The sequence below is a fragment of the Stegodyphus dumicola genome, chromosome 2 (assembly GCF_044657685.1).
Source record: "Stegodyphus dumicola isolate Sdum_Otavi_A_Nest chromosome 2, ASM4465768v1".
Lineage (NCBI taxonomy): Eukaryota > Metazoa > Arthropoda > Arachnida > Araneae > Eresidae > Stegodyphus > Stegodyphus dumicola.
In genome coordinates, this window is record NC_140769.1 from 119,714,829 (window position 1) to 119,733,228 (window position 18,400).

The window sequence follows — 18,400 nt, forward strand, 5'->3', positions numbered from 1 at the left end:
TAGAAAGCTAATCTGTGTTAAAACACAACCATTTTTGGAAGTTTACTATACTTCAGCAGTTACTGCAACTATGTTATTATAAACATTGCAACTATGTACAACTATGTATGTATAAACATTCATACATATGCTCATAATATAAGCATAACGATCATAATAAACACGAATATGAACTGACCAAACGGAATGAGAATGCAAATTTTTTAGATCTTGATAGAAATTCAATCGTGTGTAGTATTTGGGTGGGAGGAGAAGAATGCCGAATGTAGTGGAATTTTCTACTGCTTTCGCAATTCTTGGACCAATAGAACAACGGGCACCTGTCTGTACTCTTCGTGCACACCAAAGGTTATGTTAATGCAGAGAAAGGGGGGGAAAAGCTATTTCCGGGAGTATGACTCACCATCTGACATTCCATATTAGGAAGAAAAGTTGTTTATTTAGTTTCGGCTTTGGTACGGGGGCGAAATAGCGCGTTCATAAAAAAAAAAAAAAAAAAAAAGCACTAAGAGCAAAAAAATAAGCACTAAAAACAAAAAAATAAGGGCTTTAAAGAAAAAGTAAGCACCTATAAGGGCTTTATATTTTATTTTCAAATATAAGAACTTATAAGCACTTATAAGGACCGCTACGAACCCTGTTAAATGATGCTCCTGATCCTTTGAAGTTTATTTCAGCAAGGTTTCACAGTATTTAGATATTACTGCCCAGCTTGTATAGTGGTTAGTAATGCTGACTACCATAGCAACAAGCCTGGGTTCGAATCCCATAAGAAGGCATGTATGCTTATAAGCATATAGTTCTTGTACAACAAGGAACACTCAAAATACACAGCAAGCCGAAAGTCCTCTCCAAAGGTTGGTGGTACAGGAAGAGGGGTGGGAGATCCTTAGACATACCCTGGGGTGTTATCCCTGAATTGCATGATTAATGCTGCATGACTATACCTATATCACCAATAGTGAATTCTTGATGTCCCACCCACTTCTACCCATGCTTTTACTTAGATATTCCAAATGTTTTGCTCTTTGCCAAGTTTCATATTGCCTTTTTTTTTTTTTTTTTTTTTTTTTTTTACACTGAGAAAATTCTTTTATTTATTAAATTACAGTAAAAGCCTGACTATTCAGCCTTCAACTAACCATAATACCTTTGAACTTTAAAAAATTTAATTAGTTAAGTACACAACAAACTTGCAAAGCCATCATAAAGCATGTATAAAACTATTAACCAAAACTCTGCCTGTAGCATCTTAAATGGGAATGCAATTACAAGGCTTTCTTTCATAACATGTTGATTACTACCCTCTACCACTGTTGTAATCATTTTATTGTCCCAAGAATTCCATCCTTCGAGCTAAACATACACGAGATTCCCAAGTTTCCAACAGGCACAGAATATATTGCAAGAATTACTCGTCAGTATATTTAACATTCAGGATTTTTGACAGACAAAAAAACTGACAGTAAACATATTTTGCTCCCAGTAATGGACAAATATGATGTCACAACACATGACATCTTCACCTTGGTTTCATACAAACCCAGTTAATTTAACAATACAGTCAAAAGTCTTTAATCCGGACCTCAAAGCTACATACTTTCTGCACATGCGTCAACGCATTGCGAATAATACCTTTACGAATGCGTGTTTAATATATAACGGACGGTACAAGGTAAGCTAAAATTATCTATTTCAGTTAATGTTGTAGATTGCATTGTTCCTTAATCTTCTAATTGGATCCGACTTATTATTTTTTGCAGACTGTTAGAGCAATTTTATAAAAGTAAGCTTGAACTTTCGATTATGTCAAAAAGAATTTCCGATTCTGGAGCTACTAAAGGATCGACAAAGCAAAAACATGTTTCGATGTCCATCAAACAAAAAGTGGAATTGCTGCAAAAAATGGATAAAGGCATATCCTTTGATTCTCTAACCATTCCAAAATATGTTTATCAATTTCATGCTGCTCTGGGGAGGGGGAAAGGAAATGTCGCAGCGCGCAATGAACTGCAAGTTGATCTGTCAGCACTATCCTTATCTTCAGAGCAAATGTTTTTATTTTATTCGGCTTATAATTCCTTACTAAATGTAGTATTTCATCTCGATGAACTCCGTCTTTGATATGGTTTAAATCAAATTCCTCGTCATTATAAATATCACGAATACCCATTAAATAGTTTTCTGGTTGCAATTTTCTAATTTCGACTATGCGTAATGCAAGCTTTACGCGCGCGTGTTGAAAGAAATGTTTAATAAAGTAATCAAATAAATATTAAGCTTTTTTTTGTAAATTTTGATATCCTTTAGATCATAATTGCTCTTTATTTCATAAATTACAGTTTCATGTTTTTAATTTTATAATTTCTGCATGCCATCTACCAGATTTGAACTAATGATCTATAATTCGGAAAAACTGATAATCTGGAATCGGAATAAGGGATTTAAGTATTTTTATATAATATTTTACATAGTATAGTACATTTTATGCTGCTAACTTGCAGCATTTAATTATCTAATTAAACAAAGAGAGGTCTTCTTTTTTTTCCAATTTCTTCTGGAATGACTGGTTAAAGTTTGACAAAATGTCTGCAAACTTTCATGGCAGGCAGAATTTCATAATTGGGTGAGATCAGGCATGTCAGACCCATGGCCCTTGGCTCATTTTTCTGCGGCAGACTCCAAGAACATAATGAAAAGCATATAATATATAAATATTGGAATTCCACATTATTAAAGTATTTACAACCTTTAGTGCTGCATCTTACGAAACTACTCTTTTCTCAATTCATGTTGAGAAAGTCAAGCTCACCAACGCATGGAATTAACAGAATTTCAATTGGACTCAACTCCAAAGGTAAAATTCAATGATGTGAGTATTCCCAAATTTTACAAATATTTATATGCACAGTTCCCAAAAAGCTGCCAATCTGCATCATGTGTAACTTCCACATTCGGCAGTACATAAAGTCAAACAGATATTTACACTTATGAAAAGGAACTAGTCTCCAGCGAGATCCACTTTAACAGACATTCATCTAACCTCTATTCTTGTATTCTAAAAATTGCTAGCATTACTAGCTTTTCTCCAGACACCTGAAAGCTGGTTACAGGAAAAATATGCCAGTTGTTAGAAAAGAAACAATAAACATCCATCTACAATCCGAATATTGTTGCTTTCCATTTATTTCTTTTAAAGAACTATCGTATTAGAAAGATTTAATCTATTTTACTCACTACATCATTATGTATGAAAATGATCTGTTTCATGCAGTCTCTACTATTGCATACTGATGACTATTTGGACCAATTGAGAGAGTCTGACATGCCTGGATAATATGTTTTACTTTTTTAAGTCAACTTTTATGTGTGAAATGCAAGTTTTTTTCCCTAAACCTCACATTATTTAAATGAAGGTTGTTGATATTCAAATTGATAACCAAGAAGATGACTGTTTAATTTAAACTAGAAACTACTACTTCTGTTCATTTGGCTTTTCTAACGTGAATTGCATGTTTTATTTCTAGACAGTTAAGCTTTTACCATACCTTTAAATACACTTTTTTGCAAAAAAATCGAAACACCATGAAGGAAGTGGTTGTTTTTGATGAAACTGAATATATGTATAGCTCATACATAAATAATAAAATGATTAAAAAATCAAGGTCATAGAACCTGTTCACAGCTGACAATCACCCATTGAGTGTTCAAATTAGCAGTCGCTCAAACAACCCCTGGCGGCAATGCATACTTGAATTCATCGAGACAAGTAGTGATAGAGGTTCCTAATGTCATCCAGCAGTTGTCGCTCCAGATCAGCGATATTTTGTGGGGCCCGAATCTGGAAGCCTACCATGTCTCAGACATTCTCGATTGGTGAAAAGTCTGGTGACCTAGCTGGTCAAGGAAGAGTATTAACAGCATGGACACAGTCCTGGCATCTTGTCGAAAATGGTCCCTGGATGATGTGCCATGAAGGGTAATGCAGCCGGTCTTAGGATGGTATCAACATATCGTTGAGCTGTTAAAGATGCACAGAGAATAATTAAAGATGACCTGCAGTGATAAGAAATAACACCCCACACCATCACACCAGGGGTTACGGTTGTATGCCTTTGTAAAACAAAGGCTGATTGGGACCGCTAGCCACGTCCTCTCCAGACACAAACACGGTGGTCATCTGCTTCAAGAGTGAAGCAGGATTCATCGCTGATCACTATACGATGCTAGTTTGATGGCAGCCATGATGATCAGCTGCGACACCACTCAAGACGACTTTCCCCGATGTTTTGGGATCAAAGGCAAATATCTTAAAGGCCTCTGTGAGCGTAATCCTGCCTCAGACAAGTGCCACGAGATGGTGGACGGTACCATGGAAAGTATAGACGTAGCTGTAGTGTGTGGAATAGTCAACAATGAAATCGTTGGGGCGGTTTGGACCTGGCGAACAATCATCTTATCTTGCCTCGCATTTGTGCTCCTTGGCCTTTCAGAGCCTTCATTTCATCGGCAATTTCCTTGTAGCAACCATTGCTGAAAACATCTTTGCAGTGCCTGTACGTTGCAGGTGGCGGGCTATTGCTCGGTATGACCACCCAGCTTCATGCAACCCTAGAATGCGACCACATTCGAAGTCGTTTAGTTGTCTGTAAGGTCTTTGTTATCGTTGTAATAGCATCTTTAGTTGCTTCTTTAAGGAATTAGAATGGCAGCAACAAAAAAAGATAAATTTTCTGCCTCTGTTACTGGTTTTATACTTTGCAAATTGCGCAATTGAAATGTGCACTATGATTAAAATTCCTGTTAATTTGCTTTGAAACTTTGATTATTTGCACGTTCGATCCCGACATGTTTGTATACCAAATTTTATCATGACCACAAAAGTCCTTCTAGGTGCTTCGATTTTTTTGCAAAAGAGTGTATGTTGAAAATAATAATTAATTTACATACTGTTGTGTGAATAACTGAATGTACAATTTATTGATATAAAACAAAAACAAAAATATTAACCCTCCAAGTGGCCGAACCGTATATATACACGTTCAACCAAAATTGTGCTCTAAGCGGTCAGCAAGCATATATACGTCCAACCAAAATCCTCTTCTAAGCACCCAGCAAGCATATATACATCCAACCAAAATATTGCATTTAAGCGGCCAGCAAGCATATATACGCTCGCGTTAGAATTTCTTTCCCCCAGCAATTTCGACGGGAGTGATTGCACTAATAGGCTCCCTGCTGGGAAGGGTTTCGCTTTTCTGAAATTTAGCTTGTTATTTTGAGGTTGCTGCACATAACTGTTGAGTCGCCAAACATCTATGTTTTGTTTGAATTTTTAATACTACTATCGAATTAGCCAAGACAGCAGAAATACTTTCAACACGTACTGAAAGTAAAAATGGAATTTATTTCTTCATCTAATATCTGAAATGGAGAATAAAAATAATTGAATAATAACCGCTCTTCAACTAAAATCTGGTTTGACAGTTTGAAGCTAATATATAAATTCAGAGTATTTAATCAAAGTTCCTATTTTTTAATTAGAATCGAATATCCGCAACACAATAAGTTGAACAGAATCATTAAAATAAATTTTAAAAATGTTAATGATTTAACGTACCTTAACATTTAATGAAGATTTGTTTTAATAGAAGCATATTGGTATAGTATTAAAAATTTAAATATACAAGAGATGTTTTAATCACAGACTTTTGACAGCATAAGACTGATATTAACGTCATAAACATAGAAACATCTTTATTTTCGGAAATACTAGAATAATAAACATGTTACAAGAATTTTAAATAATCGTAAGCTTTAAACTGATACTCGTTGAAACCAGGACTGACGTCACAGCAGGTGCGGCAGAATAAAAAGGCGGGAAAATTTTTAGAATTTAGAAAAACACTGAGCAGCAAAATTTAGGGATGGCAAAAATTTTGGACTTTAGGTAATACACAAGGCAGAGGCATTTAGAAGCTGAAAATGTTTTTTAATTTAGTAATGCACCGGAAAGCAAAATTTAAAACCTTCAAAAGTTACGCCGATCGGCAAAATGCCTAGCGCCGGCCATGGTTGCAACGCCTCGACGTATGCTATCATATGTTAGAGGTTCTGAACTTTATTAAGTAAGCACAGTAATGAGCAGAGTGATTTTTATTAAATACAGAAGTAAGCGAGTAATAAAATAAATATTATCATTCTTTTCTATACAACTTTTCCTTAACTTCATTTATTATTAAAATTATTGTTATTATTGTACCAATACCAGTTACTTATGGATCTTTCACTACATATTTTAAAGGCGATTGCCGAATTCATCTCCCGCAGTAATCTATAGTATAATAAACATATATTTAAATAGCTTATTGTTTCGTATATGTTTGGGAAAATGGACTAATTTTCATAACAGCAATCTTACAAATAATAAGCAGTTTAAATCCGTATAAAAATATTTTATTATTCCAAAGGGCGTTAGCCCAGAAGGGCTATTAATTTCGTTTTGACATTTTGCGTCGATTCACTTTTCAAACTGTTGCCATCAAATATTACAGCCTTGTATTATATTTAAAGAAATTAAATAATGAAGAATCTTCATAAATGTATGTATGTTTCTCGCATTGTGATAAAACAATGGTACTTAGAGACATCAGATTTTGAATAACGTAATCTTCCACCAAATATGGTCATCTGGAAGCCCTAATTTGGAATTTGTTTTATTAGGGGGGGGGGGAATTATCTCCAACGCTCGAGACTGTGTTTCGGAAATTCTAATGATACGCTCATCTTAAAATTATTTTGCGATATTGCTGTTGACTTGAATTCTATGGTTTAAGTGCGAAGAACATGATATTTAATAAATGAAAGTAACACACAAAACCTTAAAATTGGGCGTAATGTAAAATCTGAAAAACGTTTCCAGATTTTATTTATTTTTTCTTCTCATTAAAACTGCAGTTGTGACGTGAATACCAGCAATTTTTCCTACAAAGTCTCTCTATAAAGATGTCTACCTCAAGGTAAATAGCTTTTCCGTGCATTTCCATTTAACTTTATCAAATCTGTCTACAAGCACAGACGTCTAGTGATTATCTAAACAGTATAAAAACGTAGTCATTTAATACGTATGCATAAAAAAATTTTCATACATATTTTATTACAGTGTATTGTAAAAAGTGTTGCTTAAACACTGTCATAAAGCAGTGAATGAGAAGAAAAAAAAAAAAAAAAAAAAGAGCTTCTCACTTTTCGTACAGCTGTTAACAGGATCATTATTTTGTTTTCAAACAGAGAACGAAATTTTCAGAGGATGAAATATGTCGAAAGAAATTAATGGTGTTACCGCAATTTTGGTTTGCGAATTTTAAAAAATCCATACAATATGCACAAATCTATCACTTGAATGATTTTTAATACCCAATTTAGAAGACAGACCTGATATTTGATCAATATGCTTTCAGTTTTATCTTCTTCTCGGTATTAATAGATTGAATACGTAATTCAATTAAACTTTTCCTTGAAAGCATCAATTTCATTTGTAAATGTTTTGCAATACTAAATACTAATATTATAAAAATTCCCAGCCTTAGTAAAAGGCCAACCACTGGCAGAGTGAATAAGAGTACTGTAATTGTGTTAAGCCGGCGTTAAAATCCCAGAGAATGAGGTGGCTACTTAGTCGTTTTTGTATTTTTTTTTTTTTTTTCCCCATGAGCAATGCAAACACGAGCTAGTTGCCCTTGAAAAATCCTCCTCGTATGCGTCCTTTGCCTTAGGGTAATAGCCCTCGTATGCTATATCAGGCGCGCTGCAAACTCGGGAAAGTTTATGTTCTTTCATTATAGTTAATTAAAAAAGCAATCAAACCCAATAATACTGTTTATGGATGTTTCAGAAGTTATTCAAGACTTAAAAAAACATACTACTAGTGCCTTTTGTAAGTGTTACTAGAACAGAATTTTTGATAGGATTAAATTAGATCAAGAAAATTGCAATCTATTGGCTATGCATTAAAGAGAAACAATTAATTCCAAATTATCATTCATTTCAACATGTTATGGACAAATCTTTAATTAAAAAATACGTATTTATAACAAAAACAAGATTAAAAGAGGAAAATATTTCAATTTGATTGTGAAGAAGTAGAAAAATGCAGTAAATTTTTTGTATGCTTTAAGAATTCTTCAATTTCATAGTATCGACCTAGCGGTAATGTCGCTGAACTGGTAGTTTGACCTAGGTTGAAATCCTAGTGAACGGGTGGACTGCATGGGAGTTTTAATGGTTTCCTTTTCTGTAGCGTGAATACGAGATATTTTGCCTTCAGAAGTCTTCACGAAAGCATCCTTGTTCATAGGCAGATAGTTTTATTCTCTTAGTTAAGAAGAATCGTAGGTTATCTCACTTGCGTAAACAAACGAAAGTGAGTTCTCGCTCTATATTGGCTCTTATAGACTTTTGCATTGATTTAAGTTTAATGTAAATTTGAACGTGACTGTAAAATTAATTTTTTTATATCACAAATATTATTAAATTTATATAGCATAATCATTGGTACACAAGTGAGCTAACCTGTTCTTCTACAGACTTTGAGTTATTACGGCTTTTGATGGTGCAGACGTGAAAAATGTACATTGCCCTTTGCCGGGATTCGAACCCTGGAGCTCTCGAATACGCGTCGAGTATGCTTCTAATTACACCGCGATGGATTACGTAAAGGAGGGGGAAAATACCTTATTAATTAAACTAACTATCATAGTGTCCAAACTCTGCTATTCTATTCTAAGCAAGGCATTGAAGAAAGTTGCTCTGCAGTAACTCTTATTCTCGAAGTAAAGGAAAACAAACTACTGAAATATTATGTCTTTTGATTGTAATCCATTTTGAGTTTTCCTCGTTTGAAAATATAGCTATTTTAAAGAATTTTTTTTTTTTTTTTCCTTTTATGAAAATAAACGATCTACTGTTTACTGATATCAATGTACTAAGAAAAAGAAACATAATTTATCATATCAAATATACATGAAAACAATGAACAAATTAGAACTCACTTCAGTTATCTGCAATCAATGCATATATTCTCTAGGAATACATCAAAGATGAATGCGTTGATTATATAATGGAATTCACGGATTTATATAAGATTAAAAGCACTTCCTTCATTAGGAACTTGAAAATGATATCTAACGACGCAGGTGTGGAATTGCAATTAAAAAGCGCATAGGATAAGCGATTTTGTAGAAGAATAACAAATATCATAAGCTTGAATTATTTTGTCGGTTATGGAACTTAGAATTTCAAAATTGTGAACATTACTGATAAAACAGTAATAATAATAATAATAAAATAATATTTAAATAATAAATTATAAAATATTATATATATTATTAATAATTATTTAATAATATTATTAAATACTTATTAATAATATATATTATTAAAATAATAAATTATGCAATAAGGGGCATTTTTTTAATGTTTTGTGCGTTACCTTTATTTATTAAATATCATGGCTCTTCGCACTTAACCATAAAATTCAATTCAACAGCAATATCGCAAAATAATTTAAAAATAAACAGATCTTTAGAATTTCCGATTCAGAGTCTCGCGCGCTGAAAGTATTTTTTTTTTTTTTTTAAATCCCTTACAATGTTGTCATTTCTCGCTTTGAAATTGTTGAGTTTGTTAATCAAAAATTCTTTAATGTCTGACAAAATATGAAATAAACAGAAAACCAAACTCCAAATTAGGGCTTCCAGAAAAGTGAATCAACACAGAAAGTGAATGGACGCAAAATGCCAAAACGAAATTAATATCCTTTCTGGGGCTAATGCCCTTTGGGCTAAAATGAAACTACACAAAATGATTTTTTTTTTTTTTTTTTTTTTTTTTTTTTTTTTATTATTTATCCAAGTTATTTACATTTGCAGAATAAAAGAAAAATCTGAAAAGTTTCAGATTTTAAACTACGTCCAAAGGGACTTTTTTTAACATTTTGTGTGTTACCTTTATTTATTAAATATCACGTTCTTTGCACACGTTCGCAAAGTAGTTTTAAATTGAGCATATCTTTAGAATTTCCGATACACAGTTCCGCGTGCTGGAGATAAAAAGGTTTTTTCTGTACAACATTGCCATTGCTCACCTTTAAATCGTTTAGTTTGCTACTCAAAAATTCGTTAAAGTTTTACAAAATATCAAATCGATCACGAAACAAATTCCAAATTTCAAATTTGGGCTTCCACATACCCATATCCGCAGTAGGATTATGTCGTTCAAAATTTGATGGCTGTATGTACCAATGTTTTATCACAATGCGAGAAATATACATACATTTATGCAGATTTTTCATCATTTAATTTTTTTCAAATATAATGCAGGACTCTAACATTGGGTGGCAACAGTTTGAAAATTGAAATGGACATTTATAGTGAACCAACGCAAAATCGCAAAACGAAAACAATAGCCTCCAAGGACAAAGCCCCTTTTGGACTGAATATTAGTGAAAAGACTTAGACATTATTCTTTAAATTGTTAAGCATTATTCGTTAGATTAACCTTTGAGAGAATTTAGGGAATAACGTAAGAGTTTCACTTATCATACAGTGTTAAAAAATCTTTACTGTCCTTTTTTTGTTTGTTTTGTTTTTAGTTTTTTGTTTTGTTTCTAAAAATTGTTGCAACAAACTGTAGTTTTATTCTTGAAACTTAATTCTAACTTGAAACAGGAATGAAAGCTTGAAAAAAATCTTCAAATGAAATGACAGATACTTTCTCACGATTCTGAAAATCAAAGATATATATCGTCTGCATCTTTCCTTTTGGATACAGGGCCAAGTCAAAATTGCTTGAACGCGGCAGGGGGGGGGGGACAGAAGAAAAGGCAGGGACAACCCTGCAGTAGGTTGAAATTCTGTCTATTTCATTGTGACTGAGGGTAATAAAATTTCCCGCGTTGCTGGAGAAGTTGTCCCCTTCATCTAAATTAGGTTGCAATAATTGTAACGTTTTGGTCCCCTTTTTTTTCCTTTTGAAGGATTTTCTAAGCTTTCACATTAAAGAAAAATTCTGATATTTTGTATTTCCTATCTGTTGTCTAAAAGTGTGTAATACAGAAGATGTAAATCCTTAGTTCAATTTCAATCAAATTTAATCATATTAAAATTTTTATTTTCTTAAATCACTGAATAATAATTTACGATAAAATATCAATCATTCGTATAATGGCATATTTTAAAATTTTTACGTCGTTCGTTTTAGAGTTTCGGATGACCTCTTGTTGTCCATCCATTAATAGTATTATCCACTGAACAATGAGTGCGCATTCAAAACATAAAAATTTTAAAAAGTAGATGAATAAAGATTTTAATTGATTTTGGAAATAGGTATAGTCTACACTAAAAATGGATAAAAAATATTTGAGCTATCTTATTCCAAAAGCGTTAAATTTCTAAAAGCATTTCAAAACATTTTTGATTGTTGCTATGATTAATACGAAATACCAAAAGCAGATTTTGGTTTTTGAAATAAATTACTATCATGAAACTACATTTATAATATTCTGTTGCATTCTGATGACCATACTTTAGATACTCTTTCCAGTTTTTAAATTAAATGTTGAATAGAATTGCAGATATAAATTTATGCACAATGAGAATGAAATTTACGTATGGTGGAAATAATCATACAATACTTGCCACCAAGAATAATTCTATGTAACAGAACAGTACTTCAGGTTCTGCATATAAAACTGTACAATGTTAGTTATATTATAAAATGTTCAGGAAACATCAAGAGTTTCACTTTGTTTGTAATCATTCTCATTCAGCGTTGCAAGTAAATTCATGGTAATCATGAACTCCATGTGTGCAATTTTCGCTCAATCAATCGAGCATTTGCAATTATTAAATATCCATTCATTATATATATCATTTCCATAGTAAAGTTCTCGTTTTCTTCTTTACTTACTCAAAAAGAAAGCTAGAAAAGTACATCGTTCGAGAGTCCTCCCTTTTTGAGGGATATTTATCGAATTCCATTAAATTATTTGTCTAATGTGTAGTTAAGAGCTGAAGGTTAAGAATTATGAAGTCAAGAACTTTTTTGACTGAGTCAAATTTTGAAATAAATTTCTGATTTGCTTTGCTAATTTCAATTGCTTCTGCAGAGTCGTTTCTGCAACGCTAGTACAATATTTCACAGAATACGAGTTTTCCCATTTGGTATTTTTATTCTGACAGAAAATTCAGTGTGGGTCCATAAGGTTCAAATTTTTCTTTGTGTTTCTAACCACATTATTAGATTTAAAAAGACACGGAAGTGCTTCAAATTACAAATCGAACAAAAGTGTAGGAAATTAAAAGATGCAAAATGAAACGTATTAAAAAATCTTTTTAATTACTCAGTTTTCAGAACGTCATTGGACGCCTCGGTTTAAAATGTAGCTAGTGGGTTATCAGGTCAGGGTATTTGGATATGACAAAGCACACGACGGCTGTCCTAAGGGAAGGTATATTTTCGAGGACGACTTGCTCAGCGAAACTAGGTCGTATTCACATTACACAAGCAGAAAGCCACAAAATGGTCTATATAATAACAACCCGCTCTTCTGCGCAATAACCTAGATCGAACTACCAGTATACAACTGTTTACTTCTCGACCACAAGTGGAGCCCCTACTCCACAGATCACGTGATTTAACGAAACAGAAATTTTTTTTTCATTCTTGATTGTTCGCTTGATTGGATTTGATGCACACAAAGGCTACATACCTAAGGGAAGGGATGCCTTCATGGAGGACCTTTTAAGGAAAATTAACTCCCATTCATGCTATACAGTGGAAAAATCGCTTTTCTTGTTGAACTGAAATTTTAAGCTATAGCTATCCTGGGTAAGGAAACGAAATTAAATAAAAGAACTTACATAAAGTTCAAAATATATACATTAAAGTATATGTGTTTTAATTATAAGTGTTTAAAAATAATGAGAACAAGGATCCTTTGAAAAGTGTTGTATGATTTTGACTTTAGTATCATATGATCAGAACTGTTGGGATAATTTAAGAATTATTTTTTTATTTTTCAATGCATTCTGATAAAACTTGCATATTAAAGATTTTATATATATATACATATGCATGTATGTGTAAATTTCCACACAGAGCATGATTTCAAGTATCATATTTTTGAATTTTCAATATAGCAAATTAGTAAGAAGAGAAGCATGCCAATATAATAGTTAAAATTTGTAAAAAAGTAAACTTTAAATTCGCGTAGATTTTTAAATAAACATTTATCAATTTCAAGAGCGAACTGGCATAAGTCCTTCTTCTTCAGAAGCGAAACAGATTTACTGCAATTTGCCTGCTCAAGATTGCTCTAGAAACTGATAGTGTATTATATCCTTACGTATTTTTCCCACTATCGTTTTAGCTGCAGGCTCCGTAAATTAAAAAATATTCCTGTAACTTTCCCCTTCCTCAATGCGTTCAGAGGACACAGTCCTCTAAATTTTAAATTGGATTCGTCCACGTCGTGATTGTTTTCATCTTACTGAAAAAAACAAATCCCTGCAAACTACCTGTGAAGGTAACGCCGAACCTTTCCCTTCTAACTCTTGAAATTTATGCCTAATACAAGAACCGACGAATAACAGCGAAGTAAACCTGAACTGACATTCACTCTATGATTTATCTAAGTCAGCTACACATTCCTCTTCTCTAATTATTTACGGATGTCTTGGAGCCTAGGAGTAGCAGCGACAACTTTAAAAACGGGAAAGCATCAGCTTTAACACTGTACAGAGAAAAAAAAATTTCTTATTTAATGTCATATAATTTTATCTAACACGATTCAAGACACACTTATTTCAAGGCATTTTAATTTAATTCTGAAACTATATTTCCGTTCAAGAATGTGTTTCTAGAACTTATAACAAAAAAAAAGACGCTTCTTTAGGAAAATGTTTAAAAACAATTTTAACTTTGAAAATACAGCATCTTAAAACTGAATTTTAGATTTTTTCAGTGCACTAAATTAGGCAAAATTCTTCTCAGTTCTACGTTTATTCGCACGATAGTTTTAGTCTTAATTTTCATTTTAAGTTAGAAATACTTAAAAGCATTAATAAAAGAAAGTGAAAAAAAAATGATATTTTGGAAGTTTTCTGTGCGTATGTATGAATTTAGAAAAATTTCAAGTAATTTATCGTTTTTCAGTACACGATTTAAAATCATCATTATAAACTTTTAATATGGAAAAGGAATTTTTAATAAATAAAATCATTCAAAAATCTAGATAGTAATATAGTTTATCTGAAAGGAGTTCATTTATGTGCCGGCTTTTCACTTTAGACGATCTTTTATCATTGCACTCTACTTCATGACACAGTTTTCTTTCCGCAAATATCTCCAGCGACGGGGGGAAGGCATTGAGGGTCTTAATGTAGCAAAGAATATTTTATTTTTATCTAAAAAAAGTATTTATAATAACGATGAATAGGAAGCTGAGAATTAAAGTTAAGATTTTGGTAGGAAAAAAAGAAAAATGCAGAACTTGTAAAAACTGAATGGTATAGGAAAGCTTTTAATTTAATATTCTATCATATAAATTCGTTGTGATCAACGTTCAAAGTTACCATGTAAAGAAACATTTTTGAAATTCAAATTCATCTCAAATAGATTTAGTAATAATTCAAATCAATGTCGTTGGAAAATATTCCTGTTAACGTCATTCAGAAAAGATTATTGATTAAAATATAAATTGAAGTAATTAAAAGATAAAATAAGTAAAATTAGTTGTTTATCAAACTATAGGCTAACGTAATGCATTTTATTTAGTACATAAATTGTGTACGTTTTTATTTGTATAATGCGATGAGTAGAAAATTTTGATGACTGCATCTTTTTTCTGGGCCTAATTATTAGTTCTATTTTTCTTCTTGCTACGTAATACAAATGAGTAATGGTACAAAGTTATGGTGGAATCAAAACGTAATTTTCTATAAATTTTTGCGTGAGGAATGACTACAATTTTTATGCAGATTTTGTGAAATATTTTAGTAAAACACGGAGAAATAAAAGTAAATAATTTTCCAAATAAAAAACTAAAAACTCAAAACAATATCAATTTCAAACACATATTCATAAAGTACGTACGCTGTTTAAAATCTGCTTAGTTACGCAGCCAACACGGCAATAACCACTAAAATCTGGTATACATTCAATTAAATCTTTCTTGCCATAACGGGAGCCTGCTGGACAAAAGGACATGGACACGTCAATACGTACCGCTGAACGACGGTCATTTGAGTGGGGGGAAAGCAACTAAAGACAGCGAAACGTCTGCCACTTTTAGCTTTAATCTGGATACAGAATGAGCAGAAGAAATAGTAGAATCTGGTTTCTTTTCAAGACTTGAGATGAAGAGATTTTAGTTGAGGGTCTCGGCCACTAGGAAGGTTAATTGATTCAACATTGGTTAAATCTTCACAAAAAGTTCTAGAAATATCTGGAGTGTATTATCATTTTCCTTATTAAACTCTGGAACATCCAATTATCTATCAGAAGATTCAATGAAAAATTGGACACAGAGTTGGCAGCTATGAATATAGTCTCCATTCGTAAAATATTTTAACTATGTATCTAAAAATAAAATAAGTGCAAGCACTGGCTCACTATTTACTACACAAAACTATTCTTTTACTGCCATTACTGGCCAAAACTCACTTAGTAAAAACAGTTTCATGACCATTTTGTGCACATTACCTTATTCCTTAAAATATTAATTTTTCTTCTTTTCATTATTATTTGAAAGCACTGAAATGGTGCAGAAATCATGGGATGAAAAAATAAATTTAAGTAATAAAACAGGCAATGCAAACTTAGAATATACAGATTTATTTATATTGAAATATGAGAAAAGAAATTTATTATCACTTAAAAATAATTTAATTATAGCTCATTAAGTAAATGGCAAAACATTTACTAGTTCAAGGTTAACTGCCTATGAAGCAATGCCGTTACATAAGGTTTTTTAATGAAAATTGGGTTGTATTTATACTATACATGAAAAAATTTGAAATCGGCAAGATATCAATCAATAAAGTGAAGTAGTACAAACCTGGAATACACAGAACTATTTATAGTGAAATCAATATAAATTTGAGATATCTATCTATCGGATCTCAATCAATAAAATGAGGCAGTACAAACTCAGAATATGCAGAATTATTTACAGCGAAATATGACAAAAGAAATTTACTAGCACTTAAAAATTTTTTAATTATAACTTATTAATTAAATGGCAGAGCATTTACTAATTGAAGGTTAACTGCCTATGAAGTGGTGCCTTTACATAAACTTTCTAAATGAAAATTGGGTTGTATTTATACTATAATATACATGGAAAAATCCCATGCAGCCAGCTTGTTCCGATTGACAACAAGCTACACTCAAAACCATTTAGTCATTTAGCTTTTTAATGGCCCATATTCTCAAACTAGAATTTTAAGAGTTATCAAACATAATTACCTCCAGAATCGCTTACAAGAGATGCAAATGGATTTGTCCCAAACTGCTCCTGAGCTGCATTATACATAGGTTCTTGCAATTCTGTATACATGCGTCTCAAAGCATTATAACCACCAGGAACACTCTGAATTAAATAAAATAGTTAATTAAACCATACTAAAATTATATGTGCAATTGTACAAAAGAATATCATTGACAATGCCAAGAATTAATAAAGTATTCAAAAACAAATACCACATTTACTCGTGTGCTTCCCCTAGTGTTTTAAACAAAGTTCTGAATCGTTTTTAAACATTCACATAATTTTCCCCTTCTTCAAGCGATTCAGAAAGCAAGTTCCCTTAAATTTTAAAATGGATTCATACATCTAATGGTTGTTTTCACCTTACTATAACAAATACCTGGAGACTACATGTAGAGATTATGCTTGGCCTTCTCCTTTCCACTCGCTAACAATGATAATATGTTAAAAATAATAAAATGTTCTTTTAAGAGTGCTCTGCATGGCCAAAATAGTTATAAGGAAGTTGTTTGATTTGGTAATTATGGCAAAGCACACTTGGGTTTGGTCATAATAAAAGGGGTCTAAGGAAAGGAAAGTTTATTTTTGTGGAGGTCTTTCTAAGGGAAACTAGCTCATATATATACAGATTACATATGGAAAAAAAACATGAAAACAGCCACGCAGCTAGCCTGTTCACCAGAATTTGAACCAAGGTCAGAACTACTACAGTTCAGTAATTCTACTCAGCCACTGGCGAGTACAAGAAAATGCAAATGAAGATACCTGGTTGTAACGGAAGTTCTCTACCAAAAAACATTCTTCTTAATAATCTTTTTCTTCTCTTTTCTAAAAAAAAAAAAAAAAAACCATGAAGCAGTACCTTTAGTATGGGTAGTAATTGGCCACCCAAATCTATCACTTTTCTGCTAACGTTTTGGTAGTTTTTCAAAGCATTCCATTCAGAAACTTGGTGGCCACAAGTCCAAAAACAGATCAACCTCAGTTCAGATGTCCTGTGCAAAATGGACGATAGCACCAGCACAATATAGCTGCAGATGTGACAAAGGGTAAAAATCCTAAGGAGCTATGTCGGGGCTATATGGCAGATGAGGCAAAAGATCGCATCCACATCCGTACAGAGTCCAGCCAATGAATACAGACACATGTGGTCTCACACTGTCTTGATGGAACATTACCTTTTTGGTCATAATAAGGTCATAATAAAAGGGGTCTAAGGGAAGGAATATTTATTTTTGTGGAGGTCTTTCTAAGGGAAACTAGCTCATATACACATTACATATGGAAAAAAACCATGAAAACAGCCACGCAGCTAGCCCGTTCACCTGGATTTGAACCAAGGTCAGAACTACTACAGTTCAGTAATTCCACTCAGCCACTGGCGAGTACAAGAAAGTGCAAATGAAGATACCTGGTTGTAAAGGAAGTTCTCTACCAAAAAACATTCTTCTTAATAATCTTTTTCTTCTCTTTTCTAAAAAAAAAAAAAAAAAAAAAAAAAACCACATGAAGCAGTTCTTTTAGTACGGGTAGTAATCGCCACCCAAATCTATCATTTTTCTGCTAACGTTTTGGTAGTTTTTCAAAGCATTCCATTCAGAAACTTGGTGGCCACAAGTCCAAAAACAGATCAACCTCAGTTCAGATGTCCTATGCAAAATGGACGATAGCACCAGCACAATATAGCTGCAGATGTGAAAAAGGGTAAAAATCCTAAGGAGCTATGTCGGGGCTATATGGTAGATGAGGCAAAAGATCGCATCCACATCCGTACAGAGTCCAACCAGTGAATACAGACACATGTGGTCTCACAATGTCTTGATGGAACATTACCTTTTTGCACCAGAACTC

General features: G+C 32.6%; 1 protein-coding gene across 2 annotated transcripts in view; it reads right to left on the reverse strand.

The window, feature by feature from the left end:
• LOC118205479 (ubiquilin-1-like) overlaps positions 1-18,400 on the reverse strand; it is a 96,720-nt gene that overhangs the window by 38,033 nt on the left and 40,287 nt on the right. For both annotated transcript variants that reach the window (XM_085811098.1, XM_085811097.1), the window contains one exon: positions 16,528-16,651. In XM_085811098.1, the coding sequence (XP_085667224.1) occupies positions 16,528-16,651 (124 nt within the window). The remainder of the gene's footprint in view (positions 1-16,527; positions 16,652-18,400) is intronic.